A 23665-nucleotide genomic window follows, 5' to 3' on the forward strand; every position below is an offset into this window, starting at 1 on the left:
TGATGCGGGAACCGGAGCAGTTATCACAGAGCACAATGTCGCTTAATGGCACAAGACATTGATGACCTAAGAGAGAGGATACTCTAAACCATCCCAAAAGCTGTGAATTCACTATTGTGTAAACAAACCCTCGTTAAGTAACATTAACGATCTAGAATAACAATTCTCAAATAAGCCGTTTTAGTGACTTTCCTGTTGTAAGAAAGCTGGATAGTTCTGGACATTTATTTGTCCTTGAGGGTAAGTCCCAGAGCCATTGCTCTAGAACAGGGATAGACAACCCGTGGCACTCCAGATGTTGTGAACTACATCTCCCCTGATGCTTTGCCAGCATTATGGCTGTGAGAGCATTATGGTAGATGAATGTTGCCCACCCCTGCTCTAGAACATGTGTCTAATTGTGAAATGTTAAGAACCGCATTACACTAGGGTAGAAGGATGCAGGCAGCAACACTAAATCAGACTAGTCCGGCCATTATCTTGATAACTATGTTCTACCAGGTGGTCAAGATTACAACAAAGGCTCTGTACAATAATGTATTATTGCTATTTTATATAAAAAGAAAGCTGCTCTACTCAGTTCTGGAGAGGGGTTATAAGCCTAGTGGCTTACAATGTGAAAAAAAACCTAAATAGTACAATAAAAAGTATCTTATCACAGCGATAACATTCTAATTTAAAAGCAGGACACAGTCTGTGATTATTAACAAAACCTCAGTGTATAGGGAACAGAAATCCAAACTATAAGATAAGGCCAGGGACTAATGAAAGTATTTAGACAACTGGGCAGACTAGATGGGCCGAATGGTTCTTATCTGCCGTCACATTCTATGTTTCTATGTTTAAAGGTCAAAATAGCTCATTTGGAGAAATTCTCAGCAATAGCCAGAGCTATTTCACTATTTGGATTTGAATTCAGTGAAACCCCCTGACTATAGCGAAAGAATATGCAATGCTCGGTACCATAACCACTTACTGAAACCTGGACTGCTTAGGAGAGAGCAGCAATCATCAATACCATGGCAATGATCGAGTTAAAAAAAACAAAACAGCACGCTCTTAAAGGGGCCGTGTCATGTCTGAGTTTAATTAATTTTTTTTTCTTTTTTCTTCAAATTAGTTTCTTGCTGGCTGCGATTAGGGATAAGGCGGAAGAACGCTCAACTAATAGATCCATGCAGACAGTGATGTGCCAGGATTTAAGGGCAGCAACGTGACGGCCTTCTCAATTAACAAGTCAGTTATGCCAACAAGTATGTTGGCAGGCACAATGCTCATATGTGATGACATCAACAAAAACAAGCAAACGCTCCAGTTATTCACTAAATCAGAAATTCACCAAGACATGCCAGCTCTATGGATTTGGCCAACATGTTTGGTTTTCAAAGCACTCGCAGGTTAGTGAATAATCCTGGTGTAGCTATGAGATTCCCACCCATCAGAATGAAGTGGGATCAAAACGTAGGATTTCTTCACTAAATATTATATTGTGGTCCAATTCTTGTTAAAATAAAGCAGCTGAGATGACAGATAATAAGATATTTTTCTGGCTTGGCTGTTTTGGCCTGAATTTTGCAATGTTTTGAGAATAAACTTGTGTTCTCAGGTAGAGCTGAATTTGGCTGAACCAGAACCCCCGATTCCACTCGCGTTTCCTGAAATTCTAAATCCATTTCCATAGGCCGGTTGTACAAGGCTGCCTCTATGTCAGTGTAAGTTCAATTAATCCAATCAATGTCGGATGGCAATCTGACCAATACGACGTATGGATGGAATTCTATTTGATTCTACTGAAGATTCCGCGTTGTTGTTTTTTCATGTTGGGTGGACTTTAATAGGCTGCCAGTATTCAAGATACATTTTTATGAAATCAGGTCCAGCCTCATTGGGCTTAGGTTAAAGTAGAACAGCAGATAGAAACAGGATGATTTCTCTAGGTAAAAATGACAGCTGAACATATTTACTCAGAGAAACACCATCAGAAATAAGTAATTCCTATCAGACAACCCATTCCGATTACATGTTCCTCCTTCTTAAAGCATCCCTCTTCCTACCTCCTTGCTGTCAATCCGGCCTGATCCGTGTCACTAGTCTGCACTGTAACCACTGGCCTCTGTGTTTGCATTATGATGTCAGCACATGATGTCATTGCATAATCCTGCTGCTGGCCTCTGTGTTTGCATTATGATGTCAGCACATGATGTCATTGCATAATCCTGCTGCTGGCCTCTGTGTTTGCATTATGATGTCAGCACATGATGTCATTACATAATCCTGCTGCTGGCCTCTGTGTTTGCATTATGATGTTAGCACATGATGTCATTGCATAATCCTGCTGCTGGCCTCTGTGTTTGCATTATGATGTCAGCACATGATGTCATTGCATAATCCTGCTGCTGGCCTCTGTGTTTGCATTATGATGTCAGCACATGATGTAATTACATAATCCTGCTGGCCTCTGTGATCGCTCTGTCAGGTGAGAGCCAGAATTTTTCCAGGGGACTTTAATGTATATAGATTAAACATTTTTTTTTTCTTTAACAGGTACATAAATGATATGTTTAAATGTTAAACGTAGCTCTTTGGCCCACTGTACAGTTCTTATAATGTATATATATATAGTGCATACATTCTGCATTAAATCTTTATTAGACTTATCCCAGTGTCCACGGGTTCTCCAACACATTGTTAAAGTATGGCCATCACAGCAAACCTTTTACTCTGAGCATCTATCTGGGGTCCTAATGAGAGGCTCTGTCTGTTCCAACCATTGGGGACTCCCTGAAAATCACACGGGGACCCATGTTAGTTTGATAGCTTGGGTTTAAGAACCAGTGAGTTAACATTTTGCATGCAGTTTGAGACGGTACGCCTCTCCCCAAGTTTTAACACCACTTGCATACCGTCCTGCATTCTGGGGTACCAGTTGGTGTGTTGTAAGAAGATGTGCACCATGTTGGATTCTACATTTATAGACATGGAACAATCAGCAGGAAAGGTAACTTGGTTTCCATGGAGATTGTTTCACTTTCTAAAGTCTGGAGACAAATTTTCAAGTACTAATTAGTTATGGGTTTATTTATTTATTTTTTCCATTAAGACCATAACAACTTTATTGGAATGAGATTTGTTTGGTGCCAGGAGGTACATTGCGCCAGAATACCTTCAGAGGTTAAACGATTCACAAACGGTTTAATTCCAAAGTCCAGTATCCAGCGCCTGATCACTGTGCACCTCTCAGAATCTTGAGAGTAAGCCTTGGATAGAGTGTCAGCTGACACTCTAACCCAATCAGTGACTCCCCATTTACAAAGTGGTTTGACAAAAAATACATGCACAAAATTCAAGTTATTCTGTGAATGGGGAGCTACTAATTGGCTGACTGTCTTTTTCATGATTCTGAGCAAACTAAGGACAGGGGGCACCGTGATTGGGTGCTGGATACTGGACTTTGGGATTTAACCATTCATGAACAGTTTAACCCCAACAAGGTAAGCCAGCACCAGGGACCTCCTGGCACCATAACAACTTTTTCCCCAACCGTTGTTATGGTATCCGTCATCGACATTTAAAAATATATTCCTGTATTTTAACATTTAGGGCTTAAAATGAATCAATCCCTCTGCTACTACCCAGGCCATAAAAGTTACTCACCACTGCACGTCACAGCGTACTCACTAGGGGAGAGTTTCTAATATACCTATCAAGATAGATTATATAGTAACCCGTGACATAAAAAATAACCCACATGACTAACCCCCCTCGTTATTCTGGTTTTAGAAATACAATTTTATTACCTCATTTTGTACAGCAACCACCAACACAAAGAGTAACAAAAGGCAAAATTAATTTTAAAAATATAAAAAATTTTAATAAATGCTACATCTCTTAATTACAATAATTATTGTACCATGTTAGCTTTTCTTTAAATGAAACTCTTTATAATGCATAATTTACAGTACAAGTTGAACAAAAATGCCAAAAAGTACGAGACGTAATAAAAAAGGCATCATCTATACATTAACCCCTTAAATACAAGGGAAGGATTGGACCCTAGAGAATAGGGTGACATGCGGTGACTTTTCACCACGAGGCACAGGTACAGTACTTTATATTTAAACACTATACATTGTGTAATTATACAATTTGTTACAATATATACAGAATTATTGTACAATACATTAGAACAGAATTCTAGCAGGAACGATGTATCCATATAAAGCCCACCTCAAAAAAATAAAATAAAAAGTTAAACAAAATAAAATAATAATAAAAAAATAAAAATAACAAATACACAAAAATGGCGGCATAAGATTCTAGCACCCTAATATAGAGTGCCACATCTAATGTGTAATATGGGATCCTTTCATTGTTAAGGCAGTTTACCAACAAGATTAAGAAACAGATTATTTGAGGCTGAAATGATTTCTGTGAACAGTTTTTGCTCATTATAACGAGGTTGTAAAACTGCACTACAACTCCCATAAGGCTTTGTAACAGCCTAGGTACAACTTGACTCCCATTTTTAGAAGAATGGTCGACCATTCTTCAGCATCTCTTTTTTTCCCAAGGAGCTGCTGCAAAGAACTGATTTTCTCTAAGTTGACACTTTGCTTTCAGGCAATTAAAAAATACCAAAAACGTATTTAAAAACTTAAACTGCAAAATGAAGGCTGCTTGTAGAATGAACCTGTAATTTTGCGTCAGTATTTAATTGATTTTTACATTTTCTGGCAGCAAAGGCTCCTTTCCCCGTCTTATAAAGGACAGAAACCTTGCCTTACATGAATACCCCTATATATAAATAAAGGCTCGTAATGTAACTCTTGATGGTTCTAAACAATGAATCATTAAAAAAAAAAAACTAAAATGGGATATACCACATCGAGGAGAGTAACAATAAAAAAATAATAATAATAAAATTAAAAACCCACAAGACAAAAAAAACTAAAAAGTAGGACAAAAGGCACCAGGATATTAAGTTCCTCGGAAATAAATTTGCCAATTTTTTAAAAAGCAGCATAAATTCAATGAACGGACTCTCCGAAACACCATCAACTTCGAAGGCTTATTACCAGGGAGATCTACTCACTGACCAATTGAAAGTGACTGCATACAACTGGCTAGCTTAATTCTTCAATGTGTTAACATATAATGTGATGAGAGCCTTTCACTTCCAAAAATCAATAAAGCAGCATGATCCATGACTTGGATCAGACAGTTCAATAAATATCAAAACACAGTATGCTTAAAAAAAAAGTTACGCCAACCCTCCAAGTCCTTAGCGGTCAGGTCTCCATGAGGTCATTAAATATGTACAGGAGTCTGATACAATCTGTAGTGGTGCTCATTTTACTTTAAATAAATAGACCAAAAAGTTACTATCTTGGGAGTTGGTGAGAACTGTGAGTCGTCTGCTCACTTTAATATCTTAAATTCTTGCCCTATCTTCTCATTTTTGGACACCTTAAATATCTTCTCATTTTTGGTGTTTCCACCTTTCTTCAGTCCTGGACTTGCAGCAGCGATGTGAAGCTGTTGGCCATTTACAAACCACTACTGCTCACAGATACATTACTCGAATATCAGGATTCGATCAATTGGGGCCCATTTTGCCATCCCACATTGTCCATCCTGTCCTAATGTATCGAGATGGTGGAGTTTGTCTCGGTAGCAGGTGTTTTTCAGGTGGAATGGCAGCTCGTTCTAGATAGGACATCAGCTGGTTGTTCAGGCCAATGGTTTTTCTTTAATGGGTTCACAGAGGGTGAAGAAACGCGGGGCTGGCTCCAGGCAACATACTCCCGGAGTAACACTGTGTCCCAAAGAGGAATGTACAGGTCACGCATGGGAACATTCATCGTTCAGTCAATGCGTTCCACTTTTCCGAGTACTCTCCCTTCATACGTGGGCAGGATTGCGTCATCTTCCTGAATCTCTTCGAAAACCGCGCCACAGTCAAACTCGTGGCTAGCTTTTTTAAAGTAGTATCTGCAAGTAATAAAAAAAATAAAGACGGTTAAGAACTCATACTATAATTTACAGGCAAATTCATTTGTAGCAATTTTATGGTGATACAAAGAGATCATTAGATCACAAGTAAAAATGGTTTGTAAGCTGTAAAAACACAAAGCTCGGATACAAATACAAAAACAAGACCCCAGCAGAAAATGCCCTTTCCGAGCCAGAGAACCTTGCGATAATATATTTTGCATGATATGCTTATATTACGAGAAAAACAAGTAAAAATTATATGTTTGTTGATTTATGATTTAGAATGACAAGATTTAGATTTATTCGGTAGCACATTTGGTACAGAAATTTTTAGGTGAATCTGAGTAATTGTGGGGATGCGATACATGCACATTGTATCCCCCCCCCTGACATTTCTCCTGTGCCCTGCTGACTCAGCGGGTTTAGGAGAAGATAGGGGCGATCACAGCACTGATTTTTATCGCTGCTCTTTGACCACCCGCTATGTTACAGAGAAGATTTCAGGCTGTGATGTCATATACTGGTGCCCTCTGTCTGTACAAGTGTCACATGTGCGAACTGAGATCTTTATCGCCACCGGCACAGAGCTCTCGCTTTACCCACTGAACATCAAGGGAGAGTGCTAATAAAGTGTAGGCTAAATGGATTCCGTGAGATTCTAAGGCCTGCTGATCTCTGTAACCATTCAACAGCAGCTAACCTGTAATGCCAGGGATCCATAGAAAAGAGGTAGAAAATATGTTGGAAAATACTTTGTACTAATGTAGAGACAGCAGAGTAATCCAATGCCTTGAACAACAGATTGGACGGTCTCAGTGGGCTAATTCACCAAATTGCATTAGCTAAGCTATAAGAGCTGTGACATCCCTAGTTTGACACAATCTGAAGGGGACATCATCCTCAGACTCTTTGCACCATAACCACTACAATGAGCTGCAGTGGTTGTGGTGATTAGAGTGCCCTTTAAATATTTTACCCTGAGTACTGTGCAGTATTAAGTCTTATTACAGTAACTTACATGATGCTCTGATCTCAGACTCTGATCTAGGGGAATATTCTAACCGCATACAATAACCAAGACGAAACTTGTTTTTTTTGGCATTGATACATAATAGGGAGGGCAAAAATAATCATGATATTGGATAATTATATATAAAACGCTGTCTGTAAAGATTAGAGTGTGGCATAACCTCAGTACTGCACACATTTACCGTTGCAATATAGTCATGACCCTTTGAGTAAGAAAGCTTCCATATAGATTGGGAAAAAAATGTTTTACCGCTAGTGTTTGTCATCAGACAAGGGAAGCATTTATTTGTTGCACACCCTAATCCTTGAGCAATTTCTGAACAGGAAGTGCACAAGAAATGGTCTTCCCCCCAGTTTGCTGTAAATGAATACTCGCCTTTTTTAAAAATAAAATCTGTTCTGAATTGTACAGTTTTAAAGAATACATTTGACAAACCTCTAAACTTTTGAGAGATACTTGAATTCATAAGAGTCACTTTAAATAAAAAAATAATCTCCATTCAGCTCGTACATCAAAGATCAAAATATTTGCACTGGGTTCGTGTTTAAAGAAAAAGGGAGGAGAAAAGAAAAGCTACAAAGACATTCCTTTTAAATGAGCTTTTTAACTGCAATATTAAATCATTGACAGATGTGCACAGTTCTCTGAGTCGCATCATTCAAAGCTTCCAACATTTCTTGGACCTCTGGAATCCTGGAAATCTGGGTATAGTGAGAAAACTGACAAAATAATCTGACATTTTAGGCTACAGCTCGGCTACTTTTCCAAATCATCTGTTTGGCCTAAAATTTGCAATCCACTGGTCAAGCTCTGACAATTCTTAGTTGAATAGGCCTCTATGCATTCAGAGCATAAATCTTACCTTTTTAGAGAGGGGTAAGATTACGGCTAAAGTAGTTTTATCACTTACAGCAAACATAACATTAACATTGAATGAATGAATCTGGTTTAGAGATGTTAAATTATTTTGTGCTGCCATGCTCTTAGAGAGTGTGCTACTCCCCTGAGTCCTGCACCAGTTTGACAACACATTGCACAAATCTTAGAAGCCGGAGAATGACCAATTGGCAAAGAGGGCAGGTGCATGCTGGGACAGACTCTCTAAGCATAGGACACGGGAAATGCAGGTGCTTAATGTTACTGAATCACCGTATTTGTAATGTAAACCAAAATAATCTGTGTTGGCTCAGCTAAGGACTGCTGATGTTCATGGACGACACTTCCTATGACTCACAGCCAGACTAATCAGTGGAAATGCAGTGGAAAGTTTAGCCCTTCATGTATTTTCATGCCGCGGTGGTTATTGTGCCGTTGTTTTCATAAGCAAACCCCCTAATGCATGCACTCAAGCAAAGACATTAAAAACGCCCCCTTTTTAACCATTGCCATGCATTTGCAATTTAAATCTTAAAGCGTTGGGTAAATTGGAGTGAGCACGGAGAGAGTGCTGTTAACCCTTGGAGTGCCAGGAGAATCAATAAGCATTTTCTAAACAAAAGCAAAGGGATTTATCCTCTCCCCCCCCCCCCCCCCCCCCAACAATATAGAAATTCATGGTTAGAAGACCACCCTCAGCCCAAAGCAGAAAGGTTTGCAGATGTTAGACTCACACGGGAAGCGAGCAATCCTTAAACTGGTACAGTTCTTGCTTCGTACCTATAGTTTCCCTTCTTGCTAAGCTGTTCTTTGAAGTGTCCCAGTGTCAGGCTGTGCGATTTCAGCATTCGCCGGTAAGGTATTTCCTCTCCACAGAAAAAATACGTCACCATGAGTTCGCTGGAGGCCGGAAGGGAAGCGTTTTGTGATTTCTTTGGTTCTTTAGAACTTAAAGGAGAAAGAAATTAAAAAATATATATTAATTTACATTGTGATTACACAGTGCTATTGTTGGTGTCAGATACAAAATTGTTCCACAGAGTTCTACACCTATCTAGGAGTTCAATACAATGACAATCAGCTGGGCATGCCTAATGGGAGTTGCAGTATAATGCAGTGCGGGACAGGAAACGTCTAATTTGAAAGCATTTTACCTACCTGGCAGAAATCATGTCCTTCCACACATTCCTATTAATATTTAAACCCAAATCCCTTCATTCAAATTTCACACTGAGGCTACAACTGCACAGTAGCTGTAAGACATGTGTAAAAAATTCCTTCAGTGTAATATGGCTAATAAATAAGAGGTGATGATCTGTGCCCATCCTGACTTTACACAGGCTGCTCAAGATTGAAAAAGCCCCTCTGCTCTGCTCCGACGGCTGGGGGTCTCAGGGTCAGCCAATTAAAAATGAAAGGCTGGAGACAGGTGCCTAATGGCTGGACTTCAAAGCCAACAGCTTTCTTAAGATGAAGAGGGCAAAGAGAGCGGTTTTAATTATTTAGGTCACTTTTAGGCCTCTTTAGCTGGAATCCTTGTTAAAAAGAACTGGCCCTGTAATTAGACTAATCCAGGGGCGCCTGATTAACCCCCTCAAAACCACAAACTAAAAACACAAAAAAACACAACCTCTCTCTCTCCAAGTAACATACATGGAATGTCCACAGAAATGTGAATTGTACATTAATTCAATGTTATCAATACATTCCTAACCTACAGGATCTGAAGGACTTGCTGCCCCCCCAAACTAGATGATAAATTGCCAATTAACTATCATCAATGTATAGAAATAAATTGATATATACACACACAACACACACAGGGCTGTTCCTCTGGTGCTACAAACATATAAGATATGACGCAGAGCTGTGATAGCCTTTAGTGTAAAATATATTGCTGTTTCAGTCCTTCCTCCAATTGCCCTTCCTCCAGTGATGCCGCTGAGTTCTCCGAATGTTCTGCAGACAGCAGTCAGTCGGTCTAACTGTACAGAACACTGACAGCAGCCTGACATGCACTGCTTAGAATAGGGCAGTGCCATTATAAAAAGATTGATACAGGGAGGTGGAATAAATAAGCATCCTAAAGTCTGCACACTGTGACCCAAATCTATTAGACTGTATATAAACTGAATATTCACTTTAAAACTCTACTAAAATGGTAGGGACTTACTCTTCAGACACAGGGGTTGTTGGGGTATGAAGACCAGACGCTGAATGACTTGGCACCAAGTGACTCCTCTGTTGGCTCTGTGTTGGACATCTGAAACACAAACAGAACAATAAATCCATGTGTCAAATTGATTAACGATTATTATTGCATATAGGGTGCTGACATGTGCCTAGGCGATGTACTATGGAATTGCAATCAACAAATCTAATATATATATATATATATAAACATAAACATATTATATATGGCCAAAATTGGCAACGGAGAAGGCCCAACAAAATTCTACACTAAGCAAGTGTTAATACTGTGATGGTGGCGAGAATTTAGGTTGAAAAGTGGAAAAAAATGGAGATTATTCGCTAAAACAAGAATTAAAAATATTTGACAAGGGAATTCCAGATTGTAAAATTAGATTAATGACCCATTCTTTAATGTTATTAAAATATAAAACAAAATAAAAAATAAAATAATGCATCTCGCCTTCATTAGACTCTTCCCAGTGACAGAGGAGGTCTCCAATTTACTGGGGAAAGTAGTGATAACACTTTAATTGAGGGCAGTCGCTTAATCAGGGGTTAAAAACCGTAGACATAGAATAGAAAGAATCATTCTGCCAATTCTAACAGGTTATTTATCATTACTTTGACTAGAAGCTGTTTATAAGCGTCAGAAGATAATAAATGATTTCTTCACGGTCGTATAATGTATTCACTGGCGTCCTGTTAATAGGGGGTTAAACGAAAATTCCATCAATGATAAGGAGCCTAAATAAATGTTAAGAGGTGCTAATCAAGACAGGACCTCAGATCTGCTGCGCACTTTACGTTTTAAACAATGTTTCCCTTTCATCTCCTCAGAGTATGAAAAATGCAAATTAATAAAACAAATTAAAAAATATATATATATAATTTGTTCAGCAGATGGAAAAAAAAAAACCACAACAATGAAAAAATTTAAATCTCAAGCTGTGTGTTTCAGATCTTGAAAGTTTTGTATCAGCAGGTACCGGAGTCAGCTGGATGCTGTGCTGCGCGAACTCCTGATGAGGGCGATGGAAGAGAAGGAGGCGGAGGGCGAGGGGAAGATAGAGTGAGCTTTGAAGTGAGCGTTAAAATTCGCTGCTACAAAATGATGGAGGGGTTTGTATGTTTACAAAGGGGAAATGACTAAAACACACACTGCATCTGCAGGAGAGACTTTGTGGAATTAAAGCTTATAGACATTAGCTGAGATACTGGAGAACCGTATAATCAGGTGATTTTACATCAATCCATTGGCCTTTGCAACATGTTTAGTGAGTAAATACCTCTGCCTTCGTTTTGATGTGAATAGAACGAATCATTGGTCTGCGTACACAGGCCCCCTAAATCATAGGACCACCACCTTTGTGGAACTAAAAACTCTGATTAATGCAAGTGGATTTTCAAAGTGTTGGAGGGAAGAGTTTCCTTTTGCACGTCTATGATCTGCAGTTCAAACATTCCGTGCAACCTTAAATTGCTTCCCCCAGCTGTTTCCCATATATTATAAATGTATCCAGTGTTAAAAAATATGGAAACCTTTAAAAATGTCTTGTCCATTAACCAGAGAGAGAGCAGATTTTGCAGGAACGATGCACACATTCTCTAAGCAACTGGATGAGATCATATAAACATACTCTCTAAGCTAACCAACTTGCCCTCAGAGTATAAACCTACACTAGGGAGTTAGAAGGGTAGATTCCTCACTGCCTTGGGCTGGAAAGGCACCTTGAGAATGTAGATCTAGAATAGCGTAACCCTGACTTACTAAGTATCAATATGCTACATAGAGGGAGCATTAAATCACAATTCTTTAAGTCCACTCTTAACCCATTAACCTCCAGGTCAATCCATCTGCCTACCTTTGCTTTGCTGGTTTGGATACTTCTGCCAGCCGCCTGCAGGCCTCCTCCAGCTGTGCGAGGGTATTAGGGTTGGCGAGCGGTGGAATAGCTAAGTCTTGTACTGCCAGGTGCGAGGACTGCAGGTTCCGGGGGTGACAGCTTGCTGCCCCCCACACATGATGTCGGGTAGGGCGCTCTGCGGATGACGCTCGCGTCCGTTCACAAGCCGTACTTTTCTTGCTACATTGCACGCTAAGAGAAAAAACGCTAAATATTAATTTTAAACATTTAAGTAAACTACAAAACGAATATAAAAAAAAGTTTACATGAAATATCAAATAAAAACATGATCACGGATAATGGGGTTAATGAGACACGGTGCCAAATCCAGTTTCTGCACTGTGATCAGTATTGCAGGCTTTTAGGCCTTGGTTAAACTAGGGCACATATTATAATGGTCATTAGTGGACCTGCAAAGCATACACAGTGAAAAATAAATATGATAAATGACGTATCACCCTGCAGCTATACCTGTGTAATCTGTGCCGGCCCTGCCGTTCGTTCTCACACTCAACTATCCTCTGCCAAGTGGTATGTGAATGCTCCTCCGCAGGTATTTGGTACATTACAGACGTGCCCTCAAGCTCCCCAGAGAAGTTCCTCCTCGAGAAGGTCCCAGTCTTGTTGCTGCAGGAACACATGTAAGGAGATAGTGAATACAAAATTCCTATCTGCCAATGTATACACACATTTCAAAGACTGAGTAACTGAGAGCATGTTAGCTGTAATCCCATAAAATGACATTTTTAAAGCTCTTTTATGGTCAAGCACATCACTAGACAAAAATCACACCCCATGCAGCCGGACACTTTTAGAGTCTCAGTACACATACAATAAATGGATATGGCTAGATATATCAACTACGCAGAGGCCTCAGCAATAGGTGGCATTACGTGTGCTTACCCCGTGTTTTCAGACTGTGAGATAGAATGGTCTCCACCCTTGAAATGTGACCTGGATTTCAGGTAATTGCAATAGTCAACAGATCCACTGCAAAAGCACTGAACCCTCCGGGCAGCTTCTTCCTCAATCTCCTCCTTGGACTTTGGCACAGTGTGGTGGTGGATGTAGTGGTGGTGGATGTGCTTGGTGGTCTGCTTTGTGACAAAGCCCTTGGCAAGCATCGTGCAAGGGATGATAGGAGCAACTGGTACAGTAGGCCTTGGCGGTCGAGGAAGGTCTGGAGATCGAGTATGGGGGCTGTGTCTGACCACACCCGGAGACTGGCATCCAGGGGTCTTCAGGACCCTAGACAAGTGGTCATCAAGGATGGCCTGTGGATCATCTTCACACGAGCTGGAAGGCAATGCAGCTACTGGTTGATGTTGTGGGATCACGGACTCACGGGTGGATTGAGAGACGACAGAGGTCTCAGATTCCTCCTTTTCTTCCTCCTATGGGGAGACCGAAATGAAAGCTTCAAAATCCCTCCTTGGACCCCAGTCAATGTAAACCATTCGCTGCCAAAGGATATAGAGAATATAATTTTAGGGGCAGGACCCTTCCCAAGCTAATCTTTATATGATCCTTATGGGGAATGTATATTATATATACACATACACATGCTGTGTATAGGCACTTGGTGTATTGTACACACAAAAAGGATAGGTGGTTCTCGTATATTTAAATCACATAAATAAATAAATATATATATATATCAATGATATTCAAAACCTTCTTTCTGTTGTGGCTCAAATAAACATTCTATTACACATTCACATAAATAGTGTGTTTATGGAAAAATATATCGTGAATAAGAAACAAATCTAGGCAAACCATGATCAACAGCCCCAAAACATATCTTTACAGCTGTCTGCAAAAAAAACACAAAACACAGACAATCCCCCCCCCCTCCCCCCCCCCCCCACCACATTTTGGCATTCTATGCTGTTAGTTTGCAATAGAGAACTGGAAGCTCTATCAAGCACGGCTGTAGTCATTTTATAATTGGAGGTCACTAGGATGGGAGAGTCCTGCAGTATTGTGCAGTCAGAAGGGAGAGCGTTTATTCTACGTAAGTTCCCGGATTAATTGAATGAAATGGAAAAAAGGTCACAGGTAGAATGGAGACACTACGGGCATCACAGGGGCCTGAAGGACATGGACCAGCGATGGAACAGATACCAGGGATCAATAAGCTATTACCTCTTTGATTTGCTGCAGTCTCGACTCCAGGCTGTACAAAGTCTCCTGCTCTTGTTTGACCTTTTCAAGCCGGACAATAAGCTCAGCCGCAAACACTGCCGGTTCCACAGGGGTCATCTCTCTGGGCAGCCGATGTGTCCTCTACAGAGACCGGGAAGAAGAAGGGAGAACCATGCTTTAGCAGGAGCAGAGGATGGATGATTGAATATGCGTCTCTGAGAGCTAGGGAAGAAACCGCAGCAGCTCTGTGGCTGCTCTGGATATTTATCAGCCAGAGCGGTGGCTTCACGGAGAGGCATCCTGCCCGGCAGCCCTCGCCTACGGCACTACCAGTTGGTTACACTCTGAGGAACCCTGCTTGTTCCCTCTGTACTACAACCAGCCTATCAGGAGCTGCTCTGTAGTTAGAAATCTTCAAAGACGGTTGTCAGACATCAAAAAAAATGTATCTGGGAGGGAACGAAGGAGAAAAAGAGGAAGGGAGGGTGAGCGAAAAAGAGGGAGGGCGAGTGAATGAGACTAAGACAAGACACACAGGGAACAGACAGAAAAAAGGAGCATAGGCAAGAGATGGGTAAAAAGGCAGATCGAGGAATGAGGGCAGAAAGGAATATAGAGGAACGAGGGCAGAAAGGAATATAGAGGAACGAGGGCAGAAAGGAATATAGAGGAACAAGGGCAGAAAGGCACATAGAGGAGGGGGGCAGAAAGGCACATAGAGGAGGGGGGGGCAGAAAGGCACATAGAGGAGGGGGGCAGAAAGGAACATCGAGGAGGGAGGGCAGAAAGGCACATAGAGGAGGGAGGGCAGAAAGGCACATAGAGGAGGGAGGGCAGAAAGGCACATAGAGGAGGGAGGGCAGAAAGGCACATCGAGGAAGGAGGTCAGAAAGGCACATAGAGGAGGGAGGGCAGAAACGCATATCGAGGAAGGAGGGAAGAAAGGAACATAGAGGAACGAGGGCAGAAAGACACATAGAGAAGGGGGCAGAAAGACACAGAGGAAGAGGGGCAGAAAGACACATCGAGGAACGAGGGCAGAAAGACACATCGAGGAACAAGGGCAGAAAGGAACATCAAGGAACGAGGGCAGAAAGACACATTGAGGAACGAGGGCAGAAAGGAACATCGAGGAGGGAGGGCAGAAAGGCACATAGAGGAGGGAGGGTAGAAAAGCACATAGAGGAGGGAGGGTAGAAAGGCACATAGAGGAGGGAGGGTAGAAAGGCACATAGAGGAGGGAGGGCAGAAAGGAACATCGAGGAGGGAGGGCAGAAAGGAACATAGAGGAGGGAGGGTAGAAAGGAACATCGAGGAGGGAGGGCAGAAAGGCACATCGAGGAGAGACGGCAGAAAAAAAAAACTCGAGGGTATTTTAAATACACCGCTACCAAGCTAATCTAAGTTATGACTTATAGGGCACAGAGCCACAGCAAATACCTGGGTGAAACATGTCACAGTTTAAGCAGAAATCTCTTTACACAAACTGAAAGAGTGCAATTATTTAATTGTACATTATTCTCTAGATAACTCTCTTCCACGTGTACAATACTGATTCCAGATGGCTGGCTGAGGATCATGGGATATGCATTCAAGAACAGATGAGCTAAGGTCGATCAACCATAACACAAGACTATGCACAAGGCTAGACTTATTCTACCACCAGGGGGAAGCAATTTCTCTTCGCACACAAATGAGTCACAGCAGGAAGTGAGGTTCAAATGATAAAAGTCCCCCATCTTGAGGGTGTGGGGGGGAACAGTACATTAAGTTTAGAAGATGCTCATATAACACACTATTCTCCCTTATACACAGAAACCTTTCAGGACCAGGGTTAAGAAAACGCCTTGTTATCCAGAGAGTCCAGACAGGTCTTAAAAAGGCTATAAAGAGGTTTTCCAGCCTCGGCACAATTCTGCAGTGTGCGCATGCAAAAATACAGGTGGCCAACCCATGTCTTGACAAGTGCAAACTGGGCCCAGAGAACAGTCAAACACTGTAATTTCCTGCCTGATTGAACTTCAAAAGATGGCAGTAAAATCCACTTCCGTGGGAAAAGGTCAATTTCCTGGCAGACTGCTCCCTCCATCAGCTGTATACCATCTCCCAACACTGTCAGGCAGCCAGTGATGGAAGGTTTAAGGCTGTGGCAGCCAGAGGTGTTAGAAGCTGCCAATCTATGATCCAGCTCTAATCGAAGAACATCTGCAGGACACGGCGACCCAGCCACGAGAAAAAAAAAACCAACACCTCATTAATTTGATTCTAAAAGACAAACATGCTTTGCAGAACAGGTCTAAGAGCCAACATAGGGCCTCTCGCCAGAGATTGGCTGGCAAGTGTGCAGTGCAACAGTTATTCTAACAAGTACCATGAGCCTCAGCCACGGTTGGATGCTGGCTGCGAGTAATGAGATTTAAATACAAACAAAAGGTATAGACTGGTTGGCCACCTGCAAGCCGGGCATTAAAGTGTGGGATACACTTACACAAGAAAAACCCTCATAACAAGCACAGAAGGCAGCAGACCCACAGTACTTGGCAAGATGCCCATCGTTATACTTACTGGAAAATGAGGTAGAGAAACCTGCCCGTTGGCTTTGACGCTCCGATGCATTTCGCGTTGAATCTTTTTTTTGCTGCTCATTCTGTATGGAGGGATCCCATCTCTGTAAAGAGAAACACAACGCACGTATTAGTCCAAAATTATCTTAAAATGGCCAGTCAGCAAGACAAACGATGGGCACGAATTTTAAATGCTTAAATACAAAGTATTTTACAAAAAAAAAAGATTTCTAGCAATGGAAACTAAAGGGGATTTTCTGCAAAAGCCATAGGTGACAAGTTCACCCATGGGGAGGGGTAAGTATTACATTTTGATCTATACATTGGGCTAATAAAATCACCAATGAAATGTACAGATTTAATGTTTTAGAACCTTACAGCAAAAATGGTAACAACAGGGGATACATTGTATCTGCATAATCAGTTTGCATTGGATCTCTGCGCTGATCGAACTGGATGACCTTTGGTGGTAACATGTACGGGGAGAGGGTCTTGCAAGCGTTGCCTTAAAACATGGGTCCTAACAAAATTTTTTGGTAATATATGAGGATTAAAAGAAATCTTAAAACTTACCGGAAGTATTATAAATACTAAAATACAGAACTTTATATATAGAGATGGTTCTTATGCTCAAATAATGTAGGTTTTCGTAAAGCGCGGAATTTGATGGCGCTATATAAATATCATAATAATAATAATAAAGGGGCAGGCATGCTTTAAAAGTAATTTGAATTTAACTCAGGCACAGTAATAATCCGTACGCTGGGAGTAAATATAGAATTAACCACAGTTTACGTCCAAATTGCCTGAAAACAATCGGAGACGGACCCTACCTTGTTAATTTTGGCCTATTTGCCTGCTTTGATAAATCACCATTTAGAGAGCGAACACAGCTAGATTATAACAAGGGTGGTTGTTTTTTAACGGTAGGTAACATGTCGCTGGGCTCAGACAGGGTAACGAGACAAACACAACATTGGGCTGGCCTCCCTGGCTTGAAAACAGGGAAAGGGGGCCAATTAGACACTTTTCAGAGCCTGACCCAAAGTGTAATAGTTTCACAGCAGCTTTGAAATCAGATTCAGTTGCATCTGAATACAGTCCCATCTTCATTTGGCACGAACTTCATAACAAGCCTGTGATCTCTTAACATCAAAAGCCTAGTTTGCAAGATAAGGTAGTGTTTGAAGTTCAGCGCTCAGCCTTCCCCAAGCGTCCGCCGCGCCCATAAATAAAGGATCGGAGAAAGGGAAGAGCTTACACTATAATAGTCTGGAGGGGGGCTGGATGTGATGAGAAGGTTTACAGCTATTAATAAAAAATATATATATTAAATAGGAGGGGGAATAAGATTGCATTGGGCAATCTGTAGAAATGGGAGCCACTCGAAAGTTCCTCAGGCTACATACATTTACTCCACAAAGGGCAATCAGACCGCATTTAGTTGGGATTATAACACTCCTATCACCTTTAGCCAGCCAGAGTTTGTATGTAAGTTTAATTTATATAGCGCTAACAGGTGTACTCAGCACTTTCCAGGTTACATTACAGTAGAGGGAGGTACAGTAAGTGCAGTAGGTATACAGTGTATGTATATTTTATTTATATAGCGCTAACAGGTGTACTCAGCACTTTCCAGGTTACATTACAGAAGAGGGAGGTACAGTAAGTGCAGTAGGTATACAGTGTATGTATATTATATTTATATAGCACTAACAGGTGTACTCAGCACTTTCCAGGTTACATTACAGTAGAGGGAGGTGCAGTAAGTGCAGTAGGTATACAGTGTATGTATATTTTATTTATATAGCGCTAACAGGTGTACTCAACACTTTAGAGGTTACATTACAGTAGAGGGAGGTACAGTAAGTGCAGTCGATATACAGTGTATGTATATTTTATTTATATAGCATTAACAGGTGTACTCAGCACTTTACAGGTTACATTACAGTAGAGGGAGGTACAGTAAGTGCAGTAGGTATACAGTGTATGTATATTTTATTTATATAGCATTAACAGGTGTACTCAGCACTTTACAGGTTACATTACAGTAGGGGGAGGTACAGTAAGTGCAGGAGGTATACAGTGTATGTATATTTTATTTATATAGAGCTAACAGGTGTACTCAGCACTTTCCAGGTTACATTACAGTAGAGGGAGGTACATTAAGTGCAGTAGGTATACAGTGTATGTATATTTTATTTATATAGCGCTAACAGGTGTACTCAGCACTTTACAGGTTACATTACAGTAGAGGGAGGTACAGTAAGTGCAGTCGGTATACAGTGTATGTATATTGTATTTATATAGCGCTAACAGGTGTACTCAGCACTTTACAAGTTACATTACAGTAGAGGGAGATACAGTAAGTGCAGTAGGTATACAGTGTATGTATATTATATTTATATAGCACTAACAGGTGTACTCAGCACTTTACAGGTTACATTACAGTAGAGGGAGGTACAGTAAGTGCCGTAGGTATACAGTGTATGTATATTATATTTATATAGCACTAACAGGTGCTCAGCACTTTACAGGTTACATTACAGTAGAGGGAGGTACAGTAAGTGCCGTAGGTATACAGTGTATGTATATTTTATTTATATAGTGCTAACAGGTGTACTCAGCACTTTACAGGTTACATTACAGTAGAGGGAGGTACAGTAAGTGCAGTAGGTATACAGTGTATGTATATTATATTTATATAGCACTAACAGGTGCTCAGCACTTTACAGGTTACATTACAGTAGAGGGAGGTGCAGTAAGTGCAGTAGGTATACAGTGTATGTATATTTTATTTATATAGCGCTAACTGAGTACACCTGTTAGCGCTATATAAATAAAATACAGTAGAGGGAGGCATAGTAAGTGCAGTCTGTATTCAATATGTACGTATATTTTATTTATACATCATTTACATGTTTATTATCGAACAAGCCATTAAACTTAGTGATCAAAGTTCTAGGCCCAACTCGTAGGACAGACATTGGAGGCGTCTTTTTAAGAGCCACTGCGGGAGACAAATCTCTCATCTCTGAGAATTCTGCCCAGGTCTGTAAAGGGTTTAAATCCCCTTTACTGGTTTAATCAGACAAGAGCAGCGAGATCTCTCTTTCAAATGCAGCTTAAAAGGGGCGACAGGGGGTGGCGGGGGGGAGATAATCTATTCAGGACTGGTTGCTCTGATCCCAATCCCTAGACAATGCTATTTAGTGATCTTCACATCCCATCTGTGCTCTGCAGGCCCTGCGTAGTCTCACTCTGCAATCCAAAAGGGTGAGGGACTGATTTCAGAATCTGCTTTTATACCAGACAGGGGGTCAGGCAACTTTCAAACAGTTCTGTTTTTTTATGTGCATTAAATCTGTTTTTTCAAAAACGCCGATCTGATCTTGATCTAGTGATGTGGCAATTTGTGTGGGTAGAAATTAAGCAATCAAAGAGTTTATTCATTAAACTCCAAATTGTGGCAAATTAAAAACTGAATGGAAAAACGTAGGGCATAAACAGCTAGTCTAGGAATAGCTATTAACTATTAAACCTTTAATTTGGAGCCAGGTTAATAATCATGTCAAAGATATTCAGTAAAGTGTCAATTGCCAGGAATTTAATAGAATTTAAATTCTAGGCCAGACTAGCTAAAATTGAAAAATTCTCCAAGTAAGTATGTTGTCGGTTTGACTATTTTTGTCTAAAATTTGAACTTCACTCTGAATCACAGACAAGTCATACTATAGTGAACAGCCCTGAAATAGTTCTGCATGCGTCGCCTATGTACTATGTGAAGGAGAGAATGCTCTCTCCAACCTCAAAAATACAGGTCCCCCCTCCCCCATTACACACGACAAGAGCGAAAAACTCAATTTAGGATAAAATGCAAAAATTTGCATTTGTAATATACAAGGTTTTTGGGACAATATTTACATTTACCACAATTCACTGTTCAGCGAATAAACTAACTTATTCTAGTCTAGGCATAGGCAACCTTCTGCACTCCAGATGTTTTCGACTACACCTACCATGATGCTTTGCCAGCATTATGGGTGTAAGAGCATTATGGGGGATGTAGTCCACAACTTTTGGAGTGCCGAAGGCTGCCTACCCCTGTATAATCTAGTCTATCAATCAAACAAAAACAAAAAAATGACCTTCAGCTGTTTGTACAAAGCAGTGTGTTTGGGAAAAATCCAGTGAGTTTCTAAAAAAAATTATTATTTTTTTTAATTATGTGTATAAACCGCTACAATCACGGTTCGCTAAATGGAAGCATAAGATGAAACTAATCAAATTTGGCAAGAAAAGGAAAAGGTTTAGTGTAAATAAAATAGGTCTATCCACAGGAGGGGGGGGGATGTAGTTCGAAGCTCTGATCACAATCCTATTATAGTGATCTTGAAGGATTATATGTTAACACCCCACAGAGTCTGCATCCTGGAAGAAATTCGTTTTTTTCTTCTTCTTTGCAATTAGATGTCAATTGGTCAGTCTCGGTGACAATCAGATATAAGCAGGGCTATAACTCCCATTATCCTCATCCAATATCTCAACCTGCTATGTTTAAAAGTGAAGGCCTTATAGGAGGAGGAGGGAATGCATGTCCTAATTAACATGCAAAATTAATATGCAAAACTGAATATATTCTTAGTATGAGCACGCATGCACACACGTGGTTTGCACAATTACTTACACACTGCTGTCAGTCATGGACATCGAATCATCCGTCAGAGCGTCACTTGAAATCTCGCTTTCATTGGCGCTGGTGGCCGGCGCAAAAACATATCCAGAATTCACATGATAGGGGTTGACCGGATCCGTCCTCTTGTAGGCCCTGAGAAAGAGAGAAACCCAGTTAAAGTAAGATGGCTAAGCTTGAAATGAACTGTCTGAACACCAACGACCAGCAACATGTTAGACAGGAACTGACAATTTCACATCAAGTTCAATTTTTTTTAAAGAATCAACAATAAATAATGAACCGATCAATTCAAATCAATAAATAAATAAATGTACAACATGTATTTACGCCTTGAATAGCTCCTGGAATATTTTTGGGAGTGAGACCTACACAATTATATATGCCCTAATTATCACGGAGAGTGGGCCAAGGTATAACATGATGGAGGTACAGTCAATCTCATGTTAACCCTGTCTCTGCCAGGACATCAAATCCTTAGCACACGACAATCGTGAATTTCTTGAACTGCTATTTTATTCCCTCTGGTGAGAGTCTATTCCATTCATCCTCAAATTTTTCAGAATTATGGGCCACTGGATCCTACAAGCAATGTTGGTTTCTTTTTAAACCATTTTATAAGGCGACAAACGGTCTCAAGACCCTCCTCACAGTCATCAGAGTTATCATTATATACTTATATACTTTAATTGGTCCATATAGTACCTTTTAGAATCCATTGTGATAGCAGCAGGTGTAATCATGTATATTACTAGTCCTAACATACAATGGCTTTAAATTTTGTGCAGGGAATCTGATGGTATTTACCCATGGACCTGAGACATCTATTATGGGTCAACTAGGAACAAAATGGCTGCCACAAAACCCTTGAAAACAAGTTACACCAGAGACAATTGCCCCAGACTCTTGAAGACCTATTACACCTGCCTTTCCTCCATGATTTGTAATAAGCATCCCATTATAGCAACTCCAAAATTTAAGAAAGTCATTAAAGGTCCAGGACAAAGGGTCGACCTTTGCGGCCTCCATACAAGAGTACAGAAGGTCGCATCAAAACACATTTTCATGGTATATTCCTAGCAAGCCCTCCTGCTAGTAACACCATATATTTTTGGCTGATCTCCTTCCTCCACTCCTGCTAGGTCACATTCTTAGAGCCTTAAACTAGAGAGGTTTCGTCTTCAGGAAGGAGAGAGAGACAGAATGAGACCTCCATTACTGACAGAGACCTGTCAAGGTAAGCCATGGTTAAAGCACTAGGCCTCACCCCATACTTCACCCCTGCACTGGGGGCCTTGTTAGGCTGATCTAGGTTCTCAGCCAAAATAATATTTCCCAGGAGGTACCAGAGTAGCAGTACTCTGCTACTTGGCATCTCTTCAGGACCCCCCCCCATCAATTTCTTTCCAAAGGAAAGGGCAGGCATATCCCAAAACCAGAGGTTTCTATCATAGGAATCCTATATGGCAATCATTAACATGTAAACATTCTGATGGGCTATGTTATAAACATTATAAACCATACTACTGGGTCGGAAAACATGGAAGCCAACGTGAGCTTGACAACCGATTACAACTGTACTTGGAGACAATCGCAAGCCTTGCCCTCAACCCCTGGCATTTAAACAGTTACACGTTGACCAAGCTACCCGGAACCCAACGGTTAAATTAGGCTTTCTTTGATCTTTCAAAAGAGCTTTATAGCCCTGCGCCCGGAATACTCAGCACAGCTATATAAAGGTTTATACCATAGAGCAGATCACAGAGAGATGACTGCCATGCAAGGCTTCCCACTTCAAAGTCCATCACTTTACAAGAAAGAGATTCATTCTAATTAGACGCTTCCTTGATGAATCCTTTTAACCCGTTACTGCCAAGTAAGCTTAATCCCGTCAAGGACTGGTCAAACCGAGGTCACAGAAGAATGGAACTGCCAAGACCTGTTTAATACAATGAGAGCTCTGAGCTCTTCAATTAGTCCATCCTTTTGGATTTCTAACCTAGTCTTCAGAAATCTGTACTTTATCGTACATTAAACAAGAGGATCTACTGAGATTCAATATCAACAGCCACCAAAATTCACATTTACCATGTCGTAGAAATTGTTTAGATCCCTTGAGGGCAACCGACATGTCAGGTATGTCACAATAGAGAGATTTTCTTTGACCTCTCAGTCAATCAGACATTAAATCAATTTCACTGTAAACAATATGATAAAGTCAAAGGCCAAAAATATAGATGGTGCACAAAACAGATGTACGCGGAGG

The 23665-nt window shown here is 40.7% G+C and overlaps 1 protein-coding gene across 4 annotated transcripts in view; it reads right to left on the bottom strand.

The window, feature by feature from the left end:
- Positions 1 to 4657: 4657 nt before the first annotated feature.
- AXIN2 (axin 2) overlaps positions 4658 to 23665 on the bottom strand; it is a 61942-nt gene continuing 42934 nt past the window's right edge. For 3 of the 4 annotated variants that reach the window (XM_063456119.1, XM_063456118.1, XM_063456117.1), the window contains exons 3-11: positions 21394 to 21534; positions 16708 to 16810; positions 14143 to 14283; positions 12901 to 13391; positions 12469 to 12624; positions 11956 to 12189; positions 10074 to 10163; positions 8681 to 8848; positions 4658 to 5991 (exon numbers count right to left, since the gene is read on the bottom strand). In XM_063456119.1, the coding sequence (XP_063312189.1) occupies positions 5865 to 5991; positions 8681 to 8848; positions 10074 to 10163; positions 11956 to 12189; positions 12469 to 12624; positions 12901 to 13391; positions 14143 to 14283; positions 16708 to 16810; positions 21394 to 21534 (1651 nt within the window). In that variant the 3' untranslated portion in view covers positions 4658 to 5864. Of the gene's footprint in view, positions 5992 to 8634; positions 8849 to 10073; positions 10164 to 11955; positions 12190 to 12468; positions 12625 to 12900; positions 13392 to 14142; positions 14284 to 16707; positions 16811 to 21393; positions 21535 to 23665 lie in introns of all 4 variants that reach the window. The other variant, XM_063456120.1, reaches the window with a different exon arrangement.

This window comes from Pelobates fuscus, chromosome 5 (genome assembly GCF_036172605.1).
Source record: "Pelobates fuscus isolate aPelFus1 chromosome 5, aPelFus1.pri, whole genome shotgun sequence".
Classification (NCBI taxonomy): domain Eukaryota; kingdom Metazoa; phylum Chordata; class Amphibia; order Anura; family Pelobatidae; genus Pelobates; species Pelobates fuscus.